The 25,790-nt window shown below is 36.0% G+C and overlaps 1 protein-coding gene across 1 annotated transcript in view; it reads left to right on the forward strand.

Annotated features, from left to right (window-relative positions):
- The first annotated feature begins 1,080 nt into the window (after positions 1 to 1,080).
- The window catches only part of LOC107560967 (5-hydroxytryptamine receptor 7-like), a 43,298-nt gene continuing 18,588 nt past the window's right edge, over positions 1,081 to 25,790 (forward strand). The window contains exon 1 of the mRNA XM_016245277.1: positions 1,081 to 1,672. Coding sequence (XP_016100763.1) covers positions 1,212 to 1,672 — 461 coding nt within the window. The 5' untranslated portion in view covers positions 1,081 to 1,211. The remainder of the gene's footprint in view (positions 1,673 to 25,790) is intronic.

Below are 25,790 nucleotides of genomic sequence, written 5' to 3' on the forward strand. Positions count from 1 at the left end.
ACGATCATATTTTGCGCATGTTTTGCGCAGCTTGTCAGTGAACAACGGCTCTGTGTAGTAAATGCTGCTTCATGTGAAAGCACGCACGTGATGGAGATTTACCGCTGATTACAGAACCGGCTTTACTGACAAGATGCGCATTAAATATTTCATGTGATTTATTGTGCAGCCCTACCTACAACCTTTTTGTTCAGTAACCTAGATCTTTAACAACAAGGCTACAATAAAAGTGTGCTGTAAGCAATTTCAGCCTTTGATTTAGAACACCACCCCCTCGATCTCCAAAACCCCGCCCTCTCTCCAAAACCCCGCCCCCAGTCTCATGTCAACAAACCTGAGGCGAGCATACTCAAATATGCAAAATAAGTCTCCTGATGAATTTAAAAACGGGTTTCCTATTATTATTATTATTATTATTATTATTATCATTATTAACATCATTATCACGAAGATGGTGATAAAGTATTATAAAGTATTGTTTGTTTACAAGCATACGAGAATGTATGCATATTTGCATAAAATTAATTGGACACGCCCACATAGATGCCAAGGGTCTCTGTTGCAGCGCCAGGGTTTTATTGAAAATGTTGTCACTGATTGCTGTAAATGGTGCTTTTGGCCCGTCACTGAGACGTGCGTGTTTTCTCAAAACAGTGATGACATCTGTAAGATTGTATAGGGCCATTTTATTATTTTCGTCTCCACTTTCCACTGTCCAAAGCCTAACATGTCCAAAAATAAAATTGTGCAATGCTATATAAAATGTTATCCATGTAGTTACGCAACAAGGCACAGAAACAATAAAGGAAACAGTAACTGACAGCGAAATGCCTGAGACCTGAAGTGAGAGAGACCCTAGAGACTCTTGCGCTTCCTCCACAACAGAAGACAGAAAAACATCTTAAAGTAGGTGGGGCTGAGACCGCTTTTACGCGTTTAACCTACTAGAGTGCGCAATTCTCACACACTTCCTCGCTTCACTTCCATCAAGTCAAGCACCGTGCAGCTTCTCCAAACGCGCGCGTTATACAGCCAAACCGTGGTGATGGTCCTCCTTCTTCCCGTTTATTTAAGTTTTCTTCTGCTGTATCCGCACAACTTGCCTTTTTTCTTTTGGAAAGCCTGAAGACACTCCGGATCTGCGCTCGCTTCAGCATGCGTTTGGCGCACGGAGCGCACTCTTGGCGAGCTCTCCATCATCAGGCGCAGGGATGATGTTCAACTCATCGGGCTCGCTAGATTTCTTCTCGTTCACTCACCCTGAGGTCGCGTGGGAAGTTCTCAATGGTTCCTCACACTTATCCTACAACATCTCAGTGGCCATGTGGAACAAATCCTGCGGGGAACAGTTGCTCGATTTCACCACAGCGGAGACGATTCTCATCGGAATGATGCTGGCCATCATCACCACCGTGACGGTGATTGGAAATATGCTGGTGGTGATCGCGGTGTGCGTCGTTAAGAAGCTCAGACAGCCGTCCAACTATCTGCTGGTGTCTCTGGCCGTGGCGGATCTCTCCGTGGCTATTATGGTGATGCCATTCGTGATCGTGACGGACCTCACGGGAGGAAAGTGGCTTTTTGGAGAGGTCTTCTGTAACATATTCATCGGCATGGATGTGATGTGCTGCACTGCATCCATCATGACGCTGTGCGTGATCAGTGTGGACAGGTGAGTAGGTTGGCTTCTTCTTACCAAGTCGTTTATGTGACGCTTTAATGCAAAGTGACTTTGGTACAGGGACAATCCTTCTGGAGCAACCCAAGTGTCTTGAACACGATGGTGATGATGGTTTATGAAGCAACACATGATACTTGGGATTTGAACCTACAACCCGTTTAGTATCAGTTTTTTTTAACCACTAGGAGTTTATCAAAATATTGCATCCGCAAGCATAATAAAGTATAAAACATTTATGTATGTATGCATGCATGTGTGTGTGTTTATTTATTTATCAAGCTGCATGAACTCTACAAATCAGAGTTTTGGATCCCACTGTGTATGTATACAGGAAAGTGTAGTCCGATAATTAGTTTAAAAAAAAACAAAAATGGCATTCTTTTACAAATATTAGAAGAATGCTGTTTGAAAAACTGCAGGGCACTTCTGTCACTGCACAACATGTCACGTCAGCTACCCATCTAATCATAAATGTTCCATGTTGTTGCTCATTTAATACTATTCCTCAGTTAAATAAGCATCAGTCAGTACTAAACTGCTCTGGCAACTTCCTTCACTCGAGTATCAAGGCGACTCTCTGGACGTGTCCACTGTACAGCAGAAATGAAGACTGACAACTCTGTGTCCATGCTGTACATCATTCCTCCAGACCGAGAATAGGGTCAATACACCTGCAGCCAGTCTCCCATGTGACATCACGAGGGGGTCGCTGGCAGACCCTGGTTTGGTTTGACACGTCTGAGGAGCTATAGTGTCCTTTGGGTTCTGAAGTCCGAGACTCTGCTGCTGTAGTGAGGTCCACTGGCTCATGTTGGGGTGAAAAAAATGAGCTGGATTGATTTTGCAGTTTTCATTTTCACATATGGCTGTAGTAAACTGTCAGCCATTGATCTATATGTCAGAGTGGCATTAATATCTAGTTCAGATTTAAAAGGTGTTGCTTTCTAACTGAACACAAGGGCTGTTTTTCTATATGACAACAAAGTCAACGGGGAATATGGTTTACAACATGTCTGGAGTAAATACCTTTTGCAGGCGGTGCCTTGCGGTTTTGAACTTGATGCTTTATCTTTTGGGCTGGAAGCTCAAGATGCTTATTTAAAATATATAGGCCTACAGCATATACAATAGATGAATAAATCAAATTATCATTATAAAGCTGTCTTATTTAAAGATGCCCATCCATTCTGGTGAAGGGAGTTCATCAGTTTAGTCAATTAGTAAGGAGCTACAGTTGTGAAATCATTTATTAGTGAAACAGATTAGACAATAAATTCATGTCTAGTTATATATTAATTTAAATTGTATAAAAAAAAATATGTGTTCGTTGCACAACACTTTTAAAAATAAAGATTATTTTCAGCATCTGTTGTTCCATTAAGAATCTTTAACATCCATGGAACCTTTCCATTGCGCAAAAGGTTCTTTAAAGTGGGAAAAGATTGTTCAGATTATTAAAATAATCCTAAACAATAACAAAAATGGTTATTTTAAGCACTGTTTTGGGGAACCCAAAATGGTTCTTCAATTGCATCTTGAAGAAAACCCCCTTGTGGAACTTTTATTTGTAAGACTGAAGTGTAGTTTCACATCATAGAAAAGCATTTTTGTTCCTTGAAAAACATTTCAGTAAACAGTTCTTGTTTTCTTCGTATGAAGAACATTTTAATAATCTGAAGAACCTTTTTCCACTTTAAGGAACCTTTTGTGCAATGAAAAGGTTCTATAGTTGTTAAAGGTTCTTCATGGAGCCATCAATGCCAATGAATCCTTTACTTTTAAGATACAGTAAAGTTTGAGATGTATAGCACAAAACTCAGATATAACATGATACAGCGCTCCTCTGTCTCTTCATTCTGACCTTTTTTTTCTTTTAAAAGAATGCTTTTGATACTCTAGGGAAATGTCACACAGACACATTTTTCGTTATTTTTTCCCAGCACATTACGTCTGCTATCGCTTAGTAGACACTTTAATCTATACACATGTACATACCAGAGGCTCATATTCTTTCAACAAGCACTTGAGGGTTTTTAAGGAATATAAACAAACCTAGTCTCGTATGACGCTTGTTCCATTTGAAAAAAAAAAAAAGCTGATGAGAAGTGATTGCACATTCGAGGATGGCTGGAAAGGATTTTTCTGTTTGGACAGACAGGAGGTGCTTAGTGCTTCTCTTGTTATTGAGAGTAAAGCCTCTTGTTATTGAGAGTAAAGCCGTGTGATCTGTCAGGTTGCTCTGCTCTGGTTTTATTAAATGAAGATTGTGTAGCTGCCATTCGTGATGAGATTATCCAGTCTTCACCATCTGATTGGCTATTAATTTAGAACGGATCCAGTAGTTAATTCGGACATGTACCTGGATACACATGCCCTCTGAATGACATTGTATACGACTATATTTCTTAGCATAAAGGTACCTTTTTTTCATAATGTAGCATAGTGTGAACCAGGGATATCTATTAGTCCAAACAATGGAAGACAGGTGTAGTGTTTCAAAAACATTTATTTATTTGGAATTCTATTTAGTGACATTAGTAGCACAACAATTTCAGTTCTAAGCAACTCTATTTTGATTTTATGCTGATTTTAAGAGCATATAATTTATGTTGCATAATTTAAAGGGGTCATATGATGCGATTTAAATTGTTCCTTTCTCTTTGGAGTGTTACAAGCTCTTGGTGCATAAAGAAGATCTGTAAAGTTGCAAAGACTAAAGTCTCAAATCCAAAGAGATATTCTTTATAAAAGTTAAGAGTCAACCACGTCCTCCTAAAAAGGTTTCGTTTAAACACGCCCCCACATGTCTATGTCACTGTGTGGGGAGATTTGCATAACCATTACTCACTCAAGCCCGCCGTCTGTGACGCTGTGTGATGCATTTTATGGAGGACTGTTTCCTGAACCTGCAGAGGTGCCTACAATGGGTCTGTGCTTAAAGGCTGATCTATAAAGTGGGGCAGTTCCAACTTTGCAAGAACAGTCTGGCGCTTCTGACTCACAGCCTGTAAGTACATTTTTTATATTTAAAGGATTTGCCACTGATGATTCAAACATGAGTTTGAGCAGTGTAGAGTAGTGCTTGTTGTTTGTCGTTTTTCCGATCACAAATGCAGACATGGTTTTATGTTTAATCGGCGCAATATGCAACACAACGCGTAAAAACACAGTATAAGTCATTATAATCAGTAATTATGTCCCCACTGGATGCAACAAATGGCTCGTTTATAATGGGTTTTATTGGTTTTGTCTCGTCGCGCCGGGACACGGCATCACAGTAATGTTAAGGTACGTAACATTTCCGTCACACGCTAATCACATGCCAATCACAACGCACTGGATAGCTGGCCAATCAGAGCCATCTCTTTTCAGAACGATGAGCTTTGTAAAAATCGACGTGTTTCAGAAACGCGGGGCATAGAGGAGAAACAATAATGTACAGTATGTGGAAAATAATGTGTTTTTTGAACCTTAAACCGCATAAACACATTGCATTACACCAAATACACAACATAATGTTCTTTTTAGAAACATCATATGACCCCTTTAATAAAAATGCCACCATGGCCCTTTAAGAATCTTTTTAAGGGCCTTTTTACGCTCTTAAATGAATTTTACAGAAGCCAGCAGTGAAGGACAGCTCCTAAACAGGAACTCAGTGTTCAAGTACTCTTGACAAATGCTTTGACCTTTGATTCAGTGCATCATTTCAATAATGCAAGTGAAACTACCTTGCTAGTGCCTTATCCTCATTTGTCTTCAAAGTGAGGTTTTCTTAAAGGACCATTTACTATATTGTCAAGATCTTGAGGTGTTTCCAACAAGAAGGCTCTTGACAGAAGAATAGGAGTCTGGACTGTCTATCCATTGGACAATCACAGTCCAACGCTCTAGAGATTAAAGCCATTCAGCAGCGAGGAAAGACCTTTAACAGTAAGAGAAATTAGCTGGAGTTGAGGGAAAAGATGCAGATGATTGACAAATTGAGACATTTCAGGCTGATAAGATCACAAGTGCTTATGCCTGATTTTAAAATCAACATTAAATCAAATAAATCAACACATATCTGTTCTTACTGGACATGATTCATCATTGCACTCAAGATATGCAAAAATCTAATGTATAAATCCATCTATAAACATTCCCTAAAATCTATTTACTTTAATCTAGCAATAGATAATGCCGATAAACATACAGCATTTGTCTGTTAGGGTAATTGAGAGCTCTGGGAGTGTGAGAAAAAGAAATCAGCAATCATAAACAGAGAGTGAAGGTTCCTCTAATGGGCTCGGTACTATCTCATTAAATAAATCACCATTATTTCTCCAATGGTAAAGACAAATCACCCTCACTCACAACCCACAAATATCCCATTAAGTTGTCCATGAGTGAGCTCAAGCTAGTTACTTACTGAGACATTAGACCTGACTCTTGTTTATGGGCATATTGTAGTTTCATCTCAGGGTGAAGTGACAGTGTTGAAAAATCGTTCTAGTTTTAGGATGAAAACAACAGGTAGTAGCACTTGGCTTTTCAAGAGATTGTCTTACTATAGGGAGATGAGAGGGTCTGCATTGATATTTCATGTAATTTTACAGTAAAATGCTGTTAATTTGACAGCTTTTAGAAGTAAAAATAACAAATCAGTGTATAATTTACAGTCAAAAACAGTAAACTGATATTCCCAGAATTCCCTGCATGACACTCCACATTTGAAAGTATTTTGTTTAAATAATCATGTTTTTTAAATAGTTTTTGTTATTAGTTATGTATATTTGGGCTTTATGTTAAATCTTCTGTTGTTTAATGAAGGTTTAATGCATTTTAAGTATCATGTGTGTTACCATGATGGTGTTTAGTGTTTGCATGAATGACTCGTGCACCTTCTATATATTAGTTTATACTTCTGCTTGTGGCGAAGCTGCTTGTGATGAGCTTTGATTCTTCATGTGGCTTTCTCTTTACCACCTGCATTATTATGGTGGTTGTCAGTATGTTAAAGGTACAAAACAGATTTTAATAGCAGTGTGCATTGTTGAATTTACTGGTTTACATTCAAATTTTCTTGTTTGTAAATTACAGTTGTATACTGTAAAATCTACAGTTTTTGGCCGTAAACGTGTTTACAGTTTTTCTGTATTTTTTTACAAAATTATTCTGGCAACACAGCTGCCAAAATTATTTTGTAAAAACTACAGAATTTTTTTTGGCTAATGGTTGCAGGCTTGCCTTCTAGTGGCTTTGGCTTTTTTCATGATGTTCATGCTAATGTGACTGGCTAATGTTCGTGGAACGTGCTAATGTGAATGCATGGCACTTCAAAAATCAAGTGGCGGATTTGTTGCATTATTAAAGAGCATACATCAAAAATAGAAGTAGCATGTCTTTGCTTCAATACACTAAATAAATTCGCAATACTAACTGCTGGATCATCTTTTAGGGAATGCCCTATCATTCAAAAGCTTGAGATCAGTAAGATTTTTTTTGAAAGAAATAACTTTTTTTTCTTTTCAACTTTCTATTCAGTTTTGAAATAACATTTCACAATATTGCTGGTTTTATTCTATTTTTGTGTGTGTATACAGTATATACACATACATACAGTGCTGGGTAGTAATTGATTACATTTAATCTGGATTATATAATTGTAATACAAATACTTGTAATAAGTCAATACTTTAACAACACATTCAAATGTTCAGAGTTCTCTGATGTTTGTTAATGTCACATGACGTGAAGGTAAATAATTAAAATATTAACATTTTTACTGTTCGAGTGTTTTATTTTGACTGTTTTTATTTTAAAATTAGTTAATTATTGATAGTTTGACATGTTGACATTTTTTGTGATTTAATTAATCATTATTTATTCACAAACCCCAGTTACCGTGATGTTTAATACAAGTCATGATGTTTATGTTGAAAGAATGGAAAAGATTTTCTTATAAATTAGGTCAAAAGTAGTCAGAATACATTACCAATGTGTAATCCAACAGATTACTTTACAGATGACAATTTTCATCATGTTTTTATTTGTAATCAGTAAAGTACTACAAATTGTAAGTAATCTACCTAGCACCCTATGTACTCACACACACACACACACACACACACACACTCACACTCTCACACACACACACACACACACACACACACACACACACACACACACACACACACACACACACACACACACACACACCAACATTTTTAGGGCCAGTTGATGCAAATTGTGTTTTTATGTTTCACTTCACTGTTTATTTTTATGGTAATGTACCTACTTGCCTTTCGCTAATGTGTCTGCACATTTATTCTTTGGAACTATAAAGTGTTTATAAAAAAGTACAAAACTCTAAACAGTATTCAGCCCTTCAGTGAATGTAGTAAATTTAGTCTCCTTGTACTATCCTTGTTAAATTGTCAAAGCCACATACATGCCCACATTATCTCTATTCTACTTGGTCACTTTAGGTCTGGTGCTCCTGTTGAGATTAATAAATTGTGATATCAATTATTCAAGCGAGTGACGTTAATAATTAAACTCCAGCGTGAGTGAAGGAAGTCTATCCTCTCAGCAGTAGTAACTCTGTCCTTTGTGCAAGAAAAATGGCCTCATATATGTTGGACGGGGGAATTCTGCATATAGAGATGGGAAGGGACAGATTCGCATTAAAATTGCAAATGAGACACACACGGTCTGGCTGTCTTCTAGAATTTAGAAATGAGAACGGACACAGATGCAGTTCAGGTTCAAAAAGCAGGTTTTCCCAGTGGCCCAGGAACTATCCTCAGGTCTCTAGTGTTCTTGTGACTATTCTCCTTGAGTCTTAGTGGCATATGACGCTGTTTCTGCTCTCCTGACCAGCTCGGCTGCGCAATATGGAGGCCTGGAGAGAGGTAAAACTCACCTGAGACATGTTGAGTCACACCTGTCAGTGTCAACCCATGTGTTTTCGACCGCCACTGATTTCTCCTTGTGACCGCAAGAGCGGAAAGGACAGGAGAAACGGTTACTGTAATTTTCACACTAATATTTTTACATAATCACTTAAGAGTATTGCATGTTTCTAACATGCTGCCAGGGGTCACGCTGTACATGCGCTCAAGCAAACATTCTCGAATCCCCAAAATGACTGGGTGTCATCTTGCATGAGATGCCCTAACCAGACATGATGATAAGCGGTAATATGCTTTATTCCTCAGGGAGGACGGAGAACCGAAATCATGCTGCAGCGCAAGGAAGGTTGAAACAGTTGTCTCACAGGAGGGAGGATGAAAATTTATAGAGTTACCTCTACAGGAGGTTTCAGCGGTAGATGTTCAGGGAAAAGGCATGCCGCAGAGAAAAAAGAGGACGTTTTCTTATATAAAAGCCGAGGGGAACAGCTTACAAATCCTTAAAGGGTTAGTTCACCAAAAATGAAAATTAGCCTGTGTTTTACTCACCCTTGACTTGAGCCATCCTAGGTGTATATGACTTTCTTCTTTCAGACAAATCCAATCGGAGTTATATTAAAAATTATCCTGGCTATTCCAAGTGTTATTATTGCAGTGGGTGGGTGTTTCTCTTTAACAGTCCAAAACACGTTAAATAAAGCATGCGCATCCATAATAAAACGTGCCTCACATGGCTCCGGGGCATGAATAAAGGCCTCCTGTAGCAATTCCATGTGTTTATGTAAGAAAAATATCCATATTTCTAATGTAATAAACACTTTTCTCTCACTTCTGCTGACTGTCGTATGTGGAAGTGTTCAGGCGGATGACGTAGGACATATGTGCCTGTGAGATATGCTACTCTCATGAGTTTGTTTACAGGAGCAAAGGAAGCAAAGCTTCTTTACTTTAGCAAAGGAAAACCAGTCTCCTCTTGGCTCCAATATTTTTCTTTAACAAATCCTCATTTTGTGCTTCTAATTCATGACTTTGTTTTGTTCTCTCTCCGCGTTCGTCACTAAACACGCTATGCTGATGTCCTACGTCATCCGACGGGAACTGCTTCCGCGTATGACAGATGGCGGGAGTGATAGAAAAGTGTTTATAACGTTTGAAATATGGATATTTTTCTTACAAAAACGCATGGATTCGCTACAGGAGGCCTTTATTCATGCCCCGTAGCCGTGTGAGGCACGTTTTATTACAGATGTGCGCACTTTATTTAAAGGGGTCATATGATGCTGCTAAAAAGAACGTTATTTTGTGTATTTGGTGTAATGCAAAGTGTTTATGTGGTTTAAGGATAAAAAAAAACACATTATTTTCCACATACTGTACATTATTGTTTCTCCTCTATGCCCCGCCTTTCTGAAACGCGTCGAGCTACTCTACACTGCTCAAAACTCACGTTTGAATCATCAGTGGCAAATTCTTTATATATGAAAACATACTTACAGGCTGTGAGTCAGAAGAGCCAGACTGTCCTTGCAAAGTTGGAACTGCCCCACTTTATAGAACAGCCTTTGTGCACAGCCAGCATTGTAGTCTACTCTCCCAGGTAACAGTCCTCGTCCTCCATAAAATGCGCTGCACACATCTGAATATTTGGGTTGAACTGTTCTAGAACAGTGTTGTACATATAACTTAACCACTGATTTCTAGTTGTGTTCTCTTTTGGAAGACCAAACAAAGTAGTTTCGCTTTCACAACGAAACACATAGCGTCTTCACGAAATGGCGGCAGCAACAATACTACAGCGAGAATAAAAGTTACACCTTCTTTCTTTGCGTGAACATTTGGGCGGCGTTATGCAAATCTTCCCACACAGTGACGTAGACATGTGGGGGCGTGTTAGAAAGAGCCATTTTAGGAGGGCAAGTTTTAACTTTTATAAAGAATATCTCTTTGGGTTTGAGACTTTAGTCTTTGCAACTTTAGGGATCTTATCTATTCACGAACAGCTTGAAACACTCCAAAGAGAAAGGAAAACTTGAAACTGCATCATATGCCCCCTTTAACATGTTTTGGACTGTTGAACAGAAACACCCGCCCACTGCAATGATAGAGCTTAGAAGAGCCAGGACAATTTTTAATACAACTCCGATTGGATTCGTCTGAGAGAAGAAAGTCATATACACCTAGGATGGCTTGGGGGTGAGTAAATAATAGGCTAATCAGTGTCAGTAGCACATAACCACAAGTTCATTCACCTAGAAAAAACGGATCCATCTTTAAAGAGACTATTTCAACATCCCCCCCCCCCACAAACACACAAGCTTCAGTTTCTGTTTGTAAATCCTCTGATGCGTTCCCACAGTAGACTTCCATTGTAAGTTCATTACTGTACGTTTCCTTTTTTTTATTTTTTTTGCCAAATGAGGGATGAAACAAAATAATTTTCTGTGGGAAATGTTTTTCTAATTATGCTGTATGCTAGATGAGCATGGAGCCGTCTTGTTCACCATACAAGCGACTACATCTGGTAATATAATATGCTATACTCTCTCACATGTTATATGAAGAATAAACCATCACAAAAGTCATTATTTGTGCTTGTCTGAGATTTTCATTCACTCAGAGAGAAGAAAACAGTTCTATCTGTCTTGCAGATGTCCTGAATTTCATTTGAATTAATTTTGTAACATGATGCATGTTCAGTTGCAATAGTTGTTAAAACGGCAAAATAGAGTTGTATTCTTTTCAGTTCAGTTTGCTGCAGTCTGAAATTAAGAGGCTATTTTGAGATTATATTACCAGGTATATTGGTCCATATGGGGTCTATATACAGTATAGTGGGCTTATACTGGGCCACTTGGTGGTAATGGCTTTCATATAATTTCCATACTTGGGAATCATGATAACAACCTCTGTGTTCAGATAATCATCTTTTATTAAGGTTCTCTGCAAGCAGAGGCACCTGCAAGATTTGCAAGATTGCATAACCAATAATAAAGAAGCAAGAATAATTGTGATGAAAAGGTAAAGATTTGGTCTCCTATCCAGATGTTTTTTTTGTTTTTTTGTATTTCTACTTCTGTTACATTATTGATTCATCCTGAGTGACCCATCCAGGGCTCTTACAACACATAGCTTGATATAAAACTGCATCATTTTTTAACTATGCTAACTGTGTTAGTGTTTCTACTCACAGGTCAACACACTGTCAGGCAGGTGGTTGCGTTTCCAGTCCAAGTTAACCAACACAAAAATCTCTAAGAGCTGCTTTCAGTAAATCTCTATATTCTCGTCCTGCTAGGATGAGGTTGAACCTCCTGCTGCTCACATGATTTTTACAGCTGCTATTTCTAGATTACTGTAAAACAGACAATGTAAAACACTACTGTATAGTGAGAGTATAAAATAATTGGTGGTTTTGTTTAAAAATGATTGTGCTGAAAACACAATTTTATTATTCAATATATTTGTACATTAATTTAATTTACTGAATAAATGCTTTATATTTAAAATCCTAAATTTAAGTCAACGTGAATTCAAAACCAACTCTATTTATCTTCAATGTACTTATTATGAACAATGCTAAAGGATAAATGCTTATATTTACAGATGTTAGATTTTTCGCAAGTACCGCATTACTGCATTACAAGTGACTTCCTAAGTTAACGTCTTCATATTGTTCTTGGAGACTAACTGACAGGAGATTGTCATCATGTCACTTTCCATCTATACTTCATGTCTAAAGTTCAGTTAAGTGCATTTTGATTGCATTCTTTTTTTGCAACTGAAACGCATTGCGAAGCCTCACAGTTTTCACACGTTGGCCCACCATCTTATCTCGATTAAAATTATTTGACACGGATCAATAAACTGTGATCTCTCACACGTTATATGAGGCATAAACCATCACAAAAGCCATTATTTGTGCATGTCTGAGACGAGACTTTCAGTCACTCGGAGAACAAAAAAACAGTCCTGTCTATTGCAGATGTGCTGAATTACATTTGAATTAATTTTGCAATATTGCACATCACAGTGGCAGTCTGTGATGAATCTTCGGTTTCATTAATTGTTAGAACAGACAAATATGAAGAGGTTTCTTCTTTTTAATTCAGTTTTCAGCACATGCTGATAGCATCTGAAATTAGGCAGTTATTTTGCATATAAAACAGCAGAAACATTCAGCCAAAAACTTCATTTATTATAACAGCTCTTATTTATAAAGGAGGCCTGTCTCTCTTTTAACGCAACAGGGCCTTAATTAGGTGAGAGAGACAAATAGATTCTACCTAATCAATTTGTACTTGGAAAAAGTCCAGTGCTTTTCCACTCAGAATTTCATGTTTTACTCTAGAGACACAGGTAGGACACATACCTGAAATGACATAGTTATTTTAATAAGGATAAATGTACTGTACTTCTTTGGAGAAAGATATAATTTGCCCTCATATCAAGATTTTTTTTTAATGCTATTACATTATTGATTTAACTAGGCTGTGAGAATAATTGGTCATCCGTTGGTCCATTAGAACCCCTATCTAACATATAAAGTCAGCTATATATTTTCATGAGAAAATATTATACACATTACATATTTTCCTTACAACCCCTGTGTGCAATAAAGGCGATAATGGTCATTAAATCATTATTGTCCACATTAATAATAACAATTTCATGAAAAGTGTTGTGCTAATAATTTAATTACTGTATATAATTCAATACATTTGTATACCAATTCATAGAATAATTTTTTTAATTACCATTGAAAATCCTAAACGATATATTTTGTAAATAAGTTATATTTTTATGCATCTTGTAGTAGGATTTAAATGTCAAGCAAGTGAGATACCTTGGAAAATGTGACTGAACAAGCTTTTGATTGGTTATACACTTCATCTGCTTCAGTTATGGAGTGATTTTTAACTGTCCAAAAAAACAAAAACAAAAAAAAACAGAAGATTTGATAGGGAGGTAAAGTTGTTTTTATTTATGCCACTTGTGCTTCACGAATCTCCACAACAATAGGTTTAGTCTTCTCATACCAGATTTCATATTTTCCATCTGTGCTGTTTTTTGTTCAGCTGGGAAGGTCATAAAAATGTATGTGGACTGGTTCTTGATATTAATGTCTTCAATCTGATGTGCAAAAGCTCAGAATAAATGACTAAAATATGAGGAAATGAGCACAAATAATCATGAATTAAACATAAAAACCCTTGGAGTGAATGTCCACTGAATATTGCAGATCATCATTAAGAAGTGGCAAAAATAAAAAGGCATCATTCTGAAGATGAATAGAAAATGTGTTCCGCAACGGAATGCTCTGCCACCTTCCTGGTTGGAATAAACACTATGTCTGCTGATCTGGTTAAGGGGAGATGTTTAGTGGCATCTGTGTTATTCGGCATCAGGTGTGAGTGAAGCGGAGCAGCCTTACCATGTGGCATCCTGACACTTGTTCGCTCAGACATCCTTTCAAAGAAGATTTCGCTTTCTAATGGGAATGTTGGAGCTTCAAACTTCAAAAGCAAGCTTGTCAGGTGTATCAGATGTGTGCAAATGTGTATCAGGTTGAAAGATGGGTAAAGCTAGAATATATATATATATTTTTGTTTTTTTGTTTCACCAAGTGGTCTGTAGTGTTCCTTATAAACAGTGATATGACTGCAAATCAATAGCAAAAAGTATCAGGGTGTTTTGGACAGTGGCCACAATACCTTGGTTTTTGGATATGTACCTTGAAAATATCATGGTGATCTTTCATAATCTTTCAAAAATATCATGGCATCTTGAAGTGCAGTGTAATTTCTGTGGTCATCAGTGATCATTAAATGATCATGTAGTACCATGATATATATCATAGTACCAGAGTATCATCACAGCATCGTTCAAAATGTGTTTTTAGAAGTTTTTATGCATACCAACGCTGCATTTATTTGTTCAAAGAAAAAGAAAATTGATAATATTGTGAAAATGTATTAGAATTTAAAATAACAGTTTTTTTATTGTAATATATTTTAAGATGTAATTTATTTCTGTGATGCAAAGCTGAATTTTCAGCATCATTCCTCCAGTCTTCAGTGTCACATGACCCTTTTGAAATAATTATAATACGCTGATTCGGTGCTTAAGAAAAAAATATTCTTATTATTAACGTTGTGCTGTTTAATATTTAGTTTTATAATAATTTTTACAATTTAATTTTATGATTTTTTAAATCATTTTGTTATTTTGATGAATAGAAAGTTCAAAAGAACAGTATTTTTTAAAATATATTTTTTTACGATGTAAGGCATTACTGTAACTTTTGATCAATTTAATGCCTCCTTGCAGAAATAATTTAACTTCAAAAAATATATTAATACTGACCCCAAACTGTTAAACAGTATACTGTATATACAGAAGACACCACGGTTCATGAAAAAAATATGACACCATGATAAATGCCGCAATTATATTTGAGACATGTAAAGGGCACATGTCTGTGTATGTGTGAAACATGTTAAATCTGTATTTACATACTGTACGTGTATTTGAGCAAAAGGGCAATGGCATGATCAGATGTGTTAGCACAGAGGGTAAATGTGCATGCTTGTGTATGTATATAGGAATGCTGTACTCAACACAATATAATCTTTGATTATATAAACTAGCAAATTTTGTTTTATACTTTTATTTACATTCTTGACACTTTCCTGCCAAATGACTCATAAGGACCACATAATGTTTAAATAGCAATTACACAGATGGGTTGCTAAGGATGCAAGTCAAGTGCTTAGGCTAGACATCGGGCGCAAATACAGGAATGCATAAACATAGAACGTTGCGTAATGTCGCCACAGTGCTACAGTTTTTCCCCCCACATAATCTCTGTAATAATTGTTTTTCAATGTAATTGTACTTAACAATTAGTTTAGACCCACGCATCCTACAGTGTGCAACAAGTTTGAAATATGGTGAAATGTATGTAATTGCATTTGTTTTCTTTAATGAAATCTTAAAATCAAAACTAATATTATATCAAATATATCAAATATTAAACTTAAATCAAGTATTCAAGTTAAATACACAATCACTAATGCTGGGATTGTTGGGCTGCTAGTTTGTCATGTGGAGGAATTTTCCATTTCAGTGAACGTCAAAGTAAGCCTTTGTTGAACTATTTGAAGCTTTCTGTCTGATTCTGTTTAGTTAAAGACAGAAATCAACTAAATGAGATAAAAGTGGCTTGATGTAGCATCAGGCTGCCACAGATATCACACATATTATAAAGATATTATCGTTATCTCTTCACTTGTCTTTTTTTGGCTGATGCTAAAGTGATTGTAGTAGTAGCAGATAAAATAAATGTATAAATTAAAAAAATATTTTCATTCAATTTCCAGCAAGAATAAGTATATTGTGATATATACCACAATCTAAAATGACTAACTCCATGACATACGTTTATTTTTACATACTGTGGGACAAGTCAGAATTTGGTAACAACAAACACTGCACAGATGCTGGTCATAGACATTACATAAAATAATAATAATCCTTTCCGGTCGCGCTGACACCATGAACAGTTACCATTAAAAAGCTCAAAGGTCATGTTTGCTCACATGCATTAGCAACAGATGTTCATACTTCATATAAAAACAAACCATGGTGGTTGTCTGTGATACTTGCATGTTTGGCCGAGACTTTGGTAGAAGAAGATTGCTTCATACCTTGTGCTATTAATAAGGAAATGTGATTGTTCATCATCTTACAGGTTAACAGTAGATGAAGTGCAGTAATAGCTAAATAAATCAAAGGAGGAAGTAGTAGGAGGAATATGTGGCACTGCCACCATTGGCTTAATAAAGAAACTTATTACACATGCAAATCTGACACTGCATAGTAATTTTACCTGTATGCAACAGACAGTTTATATAACAAAAATGACATTTTTTTGAAAATTTACTCACTCGAGCTCAGGCCATCTGAGTTTGATTCTTCATCAGATTTAGAGAAATGTAGCATTGCATCACTTGTTCGCCAATGGATCCTCAGCAGTGAATGGGTGCCGTCAGAATAAGAGTCCAAACAGCTGATAAAAACATCACAATAATCCACAAGTAATCCAGTCCACTCCAGTCCATCAATAAAAGTGAAAAGATGTGTTTTTGTAATAAACATATCCATCATTCAGACATTTGAAACTTCAAACCTCTGCTTCCAGCTAAAATATGAGACCTTTATCCATAATATTGCTTTCTCCAGTGAAAACGTTGTCTCATCTGAATCAGGAGAGACATATGCACAGATCAAGCACAAGTGAAAACGGTCCAAAATCCTTCTAAACAAATGTGTTGATGAGTTTTGATGTGGGAGAACAACAGAGAATGAACTTTTTATTATGGAATGACTGAGTAGGATGAACTTACGTTAATATGGAACTTGTATTTTGGCCAAAAGCATTGGTTTAAAGTTAAAACACCCTAATCATAGATTTGTTTCTTTTCACTGCACAAGCTGATAAGTGATGGACTGGAGTGGTGTGGATTACTTGTGGATTATTGTGATGTTTTTATCAGCTGTTTGGACTCTCATTCTGACGGCACCCATTCACTGCAGAGCATCCATTGCTGAGCAAGTGATGCAATGCAATGCTACATTTCTCCAAATCTGTTCTGATGAAGAAATAAACTTGCCTACATCTTGGACGACATGTGGGTGATTTAAATTTTCAGCAAATTTTCATTTATGGGTAAACTATTCCCAAAAATGTCTTATCCATATGATACCACATGACAAGTCACATACCAATGAATGATGAGAAAGCAAATGATTTCTCTGAAATATTAAAACACAAGCAAACAAACAGGAGGAGCAAAACAAATAAAATCTATATGCTTCAGAGTGTAGTAGGACAAGGGAAACAACTAGCTATTGACTTGGCCTTCCAAAGTGAATAAAACATGCTGCCAATGCACCTGAGGCTAAAAGAAAATGTGGCTTCACTCAGGAAATGAAATGGAGAAGTTAATGGATAAAACCAGATATTCTGTAAATAGTGAGTAGAAAAGGGGAATTTATAAATAGCTTTAAAATCCCTCGCGTTTATTGGACTGCGAAGTCAAGCAGTGTTGTGCCTTTATAGTCTATGAATGCTAAACAACAAGAGAAGAGAATAAATCAATATATCATAATCCTGCCAGCAGACGTGCACACAGATGTTAGTACTAATGAAAGAAGTATCGCTCCCTCTGGAAATCATTTTAATCCGTCATGTAAACCACATTTAATCATTTATTTAATGATAATGGATGTCATTAAAAGGCACTAATTTAAGTTTATATAGTGTATCGTGTGAAATGGCTGGTAAACGCAGCTATAAAAACAGTATTAGATACTTGCACTATGGTTATTTATCTAGTATTTTAAGATCCAGCAACACGTGTCATCTGCAAAAAAGTGAAAACAAATAAAGACATACTTTCTGATGGGAAGCACGTCTTTCAGAAGTGGCTCCCAGAGCAGGTTTTTGTGTGACATAAAGCATTGCATGACCATGTGAGTCTGTGATGTGTAGTTGACAGGCCACTATCAAGTGCTTTCATCTAAGCAGTTACAATAACAAAGTACGACAGATTCATTAGATACTCTTTATAGTTTTTATTGTGTTCCCTGAGGCCCGCTTATAATGTTAGTTAAGGCTTTTTTTCCACCCTCTCTCTGGCCTTCAGAAATAAATGGGCTGGTTTTAATGCTTTACTTTACAATGTCTATGTAAACAACCTCTTCGCGTTTGCTCACAATGAGGCAGTGGGTTTCCCGTCGGGTCTAAAATAGTTTGCACCGTGAGTCTTGAACGCTAAATATGTGTCGTTGATGTTAATACTAGAGTTCAAATTTTTGGATTTGAATTTTTTTTTTTTTTAAAGAAATGAATACTTTATGCATTAATGCATTACATACTGTAGATGCATTGAGCGTCAGTAAAGATGAAAGATTTCTATTTTAAACAAATGCTGTTCTTTTGAACTTTATACAAATATTACAAAAATATTAAGCAGCACAGCTGTTTTCAACATGGATAATAATAAGAAATGTTGCTTGAGCAGCAAATCAGCATATTAGAATGATTTCTGAAGGATCATGTGACACTGAAGACTGGAGTTATGATGCTGAAAATTCAGCTGCGCATCACAGGAATAAATTACATGTTAAAATATATTAAAATAGAAAACAGTTGTTTTAATAATATTTTACAATATTACATTATTTTTGATCAAATAAATGCATTATTGGTGAGCATAAGAATCTTCTCTTAAAAAACATCTTACTGAACCCAAAATATATTTACATTTATTTTAAAATTTAAAATGTATTGCATTTTTGTTTCAGGAAATTGTCTTTTGGGACTCTTGTTTTACACACATACAGTACAATTTAGACAAAACAAAAGCAGTATCCTCTTCTATCCCTCTGTGGAACGTCCAGGCCTCTCTTTTCAGTTTAACACTTGTTTAACACTTTTTTTTCCCGGTTAATATTTGTGTCAGAAATCAACCTCTCATTGAAGTACTAGCTCTAAGGGCCCTAAACATGGCCAAAGCTGAACAACAATCATGTCTGTCAAGAGCTGGAGCAACAGCTCTCTAAAACCAGCAACAATGTGCATACAGCCTGCATTCTGATCAAATTCACACTCATTTTCATATTTCAGGGAGGGAAATATCTATGAAGCATTGTCCCTCCCTGATGCATTTTTTCTCATCGTATCTTTTATTGACACAATTCAATTTTAACTTGCTGCCTTAACAAAGACCTCAAGGTTGTTGAACAGAATTGTTCCTCTAATACTGCAAATAAACTGAAACTCCTTGAAAAACGATATTTATGTCAGTTTAGTTTAGTTGCTCTGGAAGTTTAGTTTTTGCAGTCGTTCACTATCAGTTTAACTGTTTGTTTAGTCATACTCTGCATGTTTCAAGGACATCTGATTGTCTAAATGTTTGTTCAACCATTTCTATTCCAGATTATGATAATTCAGTGTATTTAAACAGCCTGCGTGTTTGGGACTTATCATTGAAATGCCAGAACAGTATGTAGAGTATCTTGATAAAGATATTAATAACAATAGAAGGGAATTATTAAATATTAACATATTTTACTCTAAAAAATATTATGCTTAATTAACCAGCAATCCCTGAGGAAAGGTAAAACACTGACCGAGTAATTGCATTGGGTGAACAATATGTAAATGATTTAATTAATGAATTATCTTTTTAATAAAAAACAAACAAAGAAACAGCTTATTTCATCCTATGACACACTTGCTTCAAGAAGTATTTGGACACACACCTCACTTAAAAATGCATGAATGGCATTATATAATATAACTAAAAACAAACCAAATTGCATTTAAGCATACTTTTCAAGCAAACAAATCATTGTTTGCTGATGCCACTTGGTTTTATGTTTTGTTATATAATGCAATTTATTACTTAAAATGAATTTGTTCTTTTAAGCATGGTCAAATGTATTTTGTGTCCAAATATATGCATGGTACATCAATAATATCATTGATATAGCATGTCTTGATGTGATCTAAACAAATAATTCACTGTAATGCAGCTTAAAACGTATTTGCTGATGCCTCTTGGTTTTATGTTTTGTTATATAATGCAAATTTGTTATTTAAAAGACAACATTAATTTGTTTTTGAGCATGGCTTAAGTGTCTAAATATATTTTGAGGCACGGTGCATCAATAATATCGTCAATGTATCATGTCTTGATGTGATCTAAAGCTCGGACTGGTGTATTAAAGCGTGTTATTTTCTAATACAGATGTATTATGCGTTCATTGTCTGTCTGTCTGGAACGGCACTCAGCATTAAGGATGACAGCTGCTGCTTGTGTGCATATTAGCAGCACTAAGGAAATTTGTTCAATTAATTATCCTAATAAATGAGGAGCTATTGGTGTTTGTCGCTAATAAACTCAGTAGGGCATGTGTCATCTGACATATTTAGAGAGCAGTTACCCCTGAATCTGCATTGCAGAATTAAATGGGAGGGGGGGGATTGGGTTTATGAAGCCAATAATAAATCTAAACAGAGCTGTATAAATATAGCTGCAGACGGCACTGGAGTGCTGATTTATTTCATGCGATTTTTGTTTTCATGACTTTCCCCCAAGGACCGCCAAGATGTGAGTGTTTTTTTAGATTCTGTCACAAAAGAACAAAGTTGGCAATGTACTATCAGATTTTATGTGAAAGTGTAGGTGTTAAAATGACATATTCTTCCTTCTAAGTTGTGTGTTTTAATGGAATATTCAGGGTTCAATACATGTCCGTGTTTGCAGCATCTGCTGTCAGTACATTTGCATTTGTTCATTAAACAGACGCTTTTATCCAAAGCGACAGATTTTGATTCATCTATCAGTTTGTAAAAACAGGCAAAACTCACAGGTTGCAAAAATGCCTGTACACTGCAAGTCTTTATGGTGAGTTATATTTTTCCTGTGAAGGAAAGCAAACCAAGGCCATGAGTTTGATTCCCAGAGAAGACATAAATGCAATGTAAGCTGCAATTTAAAGTTCCTTCATTTAAAACTGAAAGCATTTGCCAAATGGATTTGTGTGGTTTGTGTGTGTGTGTGTGTGTGCATGTTTATGTGATTTGCAAATTTGTATAATAACAGGGGTATGACATAGGTATTACAACGAGAAGGTGATTTATGAGGACATTCACAGTGTCTCTGTAATTCAAAAGACTTAAAAATCATTCAGAATTAGTTTTTTTTTTAAATCTAAAATTGCACAAAGTTTCCCTGATTCCCAGAGAAGACATAAATGCAATGTAAGCTGCAATTTAAAGTTCCTTCATTTAAAACTGAAAGCATTTGCCAAATGGATTTGTGTGGTTTGTGTGTGTGTGTGTGTGTGCATGTTTATGTGATTTGCAAATTTGTATAATAACAGGGGTATGACATAGGTATTACAACGAGAAGGTGATTTATGAGGACATTCACAGTGTCTCTGTAATTCAAAAGACTTAAAAATCATTCAGAATTAGTTTTTTTTAAAAAATCTAAAATTGCACAAAGTTTCCCGTGACGGGTAGGTTTAGGTGTAGGGCGATAGAAAATACGGTTTGTACAGTATAAAAACCATTACGCCTATGGAGAGTCATCATAAACCATAAAAACCTGTGTGTAAGAAATAATTAAAATACATTTTTGGTGTGCAAAGGGTGTATGTTTTCTTGACTTTTTCCAGCCAATAGTGTGACAAAGAGAAGAAAAAAAAACACCCACATGAATTCCATCAGTAATGCATAACTGATAAAATGTATACAATTTAAGTTGATTTGGATACAATAATAAATGTAATAGACAGTAAAAAAATGTATCCGCCTTGAACTGTAGCATAACCCAATGAGGAAGATTTTTAAAGTTCAGACAATTCAGTATGAAAGAACTAAATTCCTTTCACAACAACAACAAAATCAAGCTCACAAACAGCATAGACTGAGAGTAGAATTGAAACAATTTTCTCTGTAATCGACAGCAGGCAGCTGTTGCTGTCGATACGACTGAACTTGTATTGAACCTGGATCATTCCTTTAAAAACAGGCCTGTCGTTTTAGCCAACTCTTTAAGAGCCGTTTTATAGAGAGCTTCCTCTCCAAAGACTGCCGTGCATCCAATGGACGTCTGAGTTCACTTAACACGTGAAGCCTCTTATATATACTAACGCTTAAATGCAGCTTCACTCCACTCAGTTAGTCTCTTTAAAATGCCAGGCTTTGTGAAAAGGGTCAATCTGTTGGTGAGTTCAAACCCGGGTCGTCGCCACTAAAAGGTTTAAAATTCACTTTACGCAGTTGTCATATGACGGCGTCTCTTTTATTCATTTAATGAATGTTCTGTAAGAAACAAAGTCCATCACAAGTGCTTAGATCGCTCCAAAATTGCAGCTCTATTGCTTTTAAGCCCAAGGTTATGCACATGTGCAGTGAGAGACAAATATGAAGTCAGTTAACGGTGTGTAATTGTGTACAAGCAGTAATTGAATCTGGCAGTGTTTGCCAACTGTGTCCATTACAAAAAACAGCAACAGCTTCCCTTAAGCGAGCTTTTAAAATCAGATATCTTTTTTCATCTGTTTCTCTCAGACAGCATGGGATTAAACGGAAGTAAATCTTCTTTTAATCCTGTTAAAACACTGACACGAATGACACTTCACAAATCTCAGACTGTCTCAAATTTGTCAAGAAGTTTTTAAAAATACAGTAAGTACATAACAATATTCTGAAATGTTATCACAATATAAAATACATTTTTCATTTTAATATTTTTTTTCCTGTGAGAAGAACATTTATTTGAAATATAAATCTTTTCAATTCAATATAAATGCAATTAGTTTTAAATCATTATAAGTGTCTTTACTGTCACTGTTGATCAGTTTAATTCACCCTTGCTGAATAAAAGTATTCATTTATAAAAAAATCTATCTGTCTATAAATAGATTTTCAATGTGAAATAAATCTGCTGTGATAATACGAAAATATAAACTAAAGTGGAGATGTTGGGCTCACATGGAAAGAATCTACTCGTATTCAGATAAATATTGTCCGCCTTAGTTATAATCTGAAAATAGCCACAGGTTTTGTCCCTGACCTAAAAAAATACTAACTGTAGCCTGGACAGAAACCAAACATAGCACTAAAGCTTCTTGGATTTGGATATAAATTGTTGAAAAATACACAGTGAGAGAATGAAGAAGACAGACAGGGATAAACAAAGAATACAAATGTCATGAAACACTTTAGCAATGTTGTACAGCGAGATGATAAATTCATAGAGAGGGAGTGAGAGAGAGAGATTATCTTAAGGAAAACATTGCTGTAGCATTTTTTAATCATTGAAACACCAAAACGAGCAGTGGTTCCGTCTTCCATCAAGCCTCTGCAATCCTCAGCCTTTAGGCTCATTTGAGATGCCAAACGACTGGTCTTGAATGTAGACGGGAGTAGGCGGCTGCAGGCTCACATGTCAAAAACGAGCAGTCAAGTCGGACTATTCTAATTTCCCATAGTGGAATATATATGTACGTAAACAAAAGCAGAGACCCTCTATCCTTATTTTATTTTTTTAAGTGAATGCATTTCTCCATTGTGCAGTGCAGATATTTTTAGCTACAGTATACTGTATGAATTACATAAGTCTGAGTGAATGACATAAGTGCAGTCACTGTGTATTTGGCACGGAATGTATCATGCATGTGCACAGTACTTACAGTACGTTACAGCACTACACAACAAACATAAGTCACGTTCATTTGTTTGAAAAAGCACAATAACGTGCCATAAAAGAGGCCTTTATGACTAGAGAAAGAGAATGTCAGAAGTGACCGATGTATCTAGGTTAAAGTTGTAGGTAGGAGTGGAGAGAAAAGGAGAGAAAGATGATGAAGAGGCTGGTGTTTTGATGGAGAGTTTGTGTAAAGAAGAGAGGAGGAGGAAGACAAAGGAGCAGTGGCCGCTCTAAATGCCTTTGCTTGATTGCTTCTTGTCCTCTGTATGTCACTCTTCATCAGTTCATGCAGAGACAGACCTGTGTGCATTTCTCTGTCATGTCTCGTCCTCCATTAACCCAGTCTCTCAACCACTTTAGCCTGGACTTTACTCTTTCTATCTTCAAAGGGAGACTTTACAATAAACTATAAGTAATGGCTTAATATTATAAGAAAACCAAGAGAAATGTCAAATGGCTTGATAAATGTTACAGGATTACTTTCAAATTCATGACAGTTTTTCATGCCACAAAACATACTGTATTATACCCAGTGTTGGGGGTAACGCATTACAAGTAACGCGAGTTACGTAATCAGATTACTTTTTTCAAGTAACTAGTAAAGTAACGCATTACTTTTTAATTTACAAGAGAATATCGGAGTTACTTTTTCAAATAAGTAACGCAAGATACTTTTTTTTCCAATTTATTGATTGACAGCTCTCCTGTCCCCATGCTGAGAGAAATCAGATGTTACTGTAGTTCTAAAATAAATATGAATATGCATTAATTCATCTCACTCACAAAAAAAAACACAGATTCAGTATGAATTAAAAAATTTTATAAAAAAATTAAAAAAATGCAACTCAGAATATGACGCAAACCTGCAATAATTAAATGTTAAACAACACAAATATGCTTTATGTATTTAATCCCATTCTATTAACCAATGTCTTTGCTTCTGACCTTCGATGATTCAGTTCAAGCGTACTAATAAACACAAATTACTCTAGACAAACATTTGTGTCTTTGTTTATTGCTGAAGTGTGTTGAAATGTCTTCTTCTGCATTCTACTGTACGGACGTAAATTTACTTTCCCTTCAGCCTGAGGCTTATTCATTTCACGTCTGGTGTGAAAAGGCTTTTATATTTGCCAAAAATATAACTTTTTTATTTTAAAAACAAATAAGCAAGCCCTGTCCAGATTTAAAAAGTAGCCAAAAGTAACGTAACACATTACTTTCCATAAAAAGTAACTAAGTAACGTAATTAGTTACTTTTTTATGGAGTAACGCAATATTGTAATGCATTACTTTTAAAAGTAACTTTCCCCAACACTGATTATACCAAATGTGAATGCAATAAAAAAAATCAATCAATCAATCAATCTGTAACGGGGCTGACGAGACGTGAGACGTGCGGATACATTCGCAAAGCTTTATTTTGGAGAAGACATAGACGTGGTCATAAAGCAGGCAGGGTCAAACAGTGGCAGACAGGTATATGGCGGGCAAGACACAAGAATAGTCCTAGGGCTAGCGTAGGTCAATGAACGGCAAACAGAATCAAAAAGGCAGGACTAAAGGAGAAATCCAGGAAACCAGGCGAAGATCAGAAACTTCAATCAATCAATCAATCAATCAATCAATCAATCTCATCTATCTGTCTGTCTGTCTATCAAAACTTTAAATATTATTATCAATTATTTTGGGGTCCTCAGTATGTTATGTATGACAGCGCATTTTCAAATGCTTTTAAAGAGCTGTGAAGGAGATGTTCTTTTTTTTCCCTTTCTTATTTGGACATTGAGTTTGGTTCGTCTAAAAGCAGTATTGACGTTCATATTTTGAATATTTCACCGTCTGTTGTCCCAGACACAAAAAGATGAATGGTGCTTTTAAAAAAGAGCCCTAAAAAGGATCACTCCTGCATTATGGTGGATC

This window comes from Sinocyclocheilus grahami, unplaced genomic scaffold (assembly GCF_001515645.1).
Source record: "Sinocyclocheilus grahami isolate Dianchi unplaced genomic scaffold, SAMN03320097.WGS_v1.1 scaffold749.1, whole genome shotgun sequence".
NCBI lineage: Eukaryota > Metazoa > Chordata > Actinopteri > Cypriniformes > Cyprinidae > Sinocyclocheilus > Sinocyclocheilus grahami.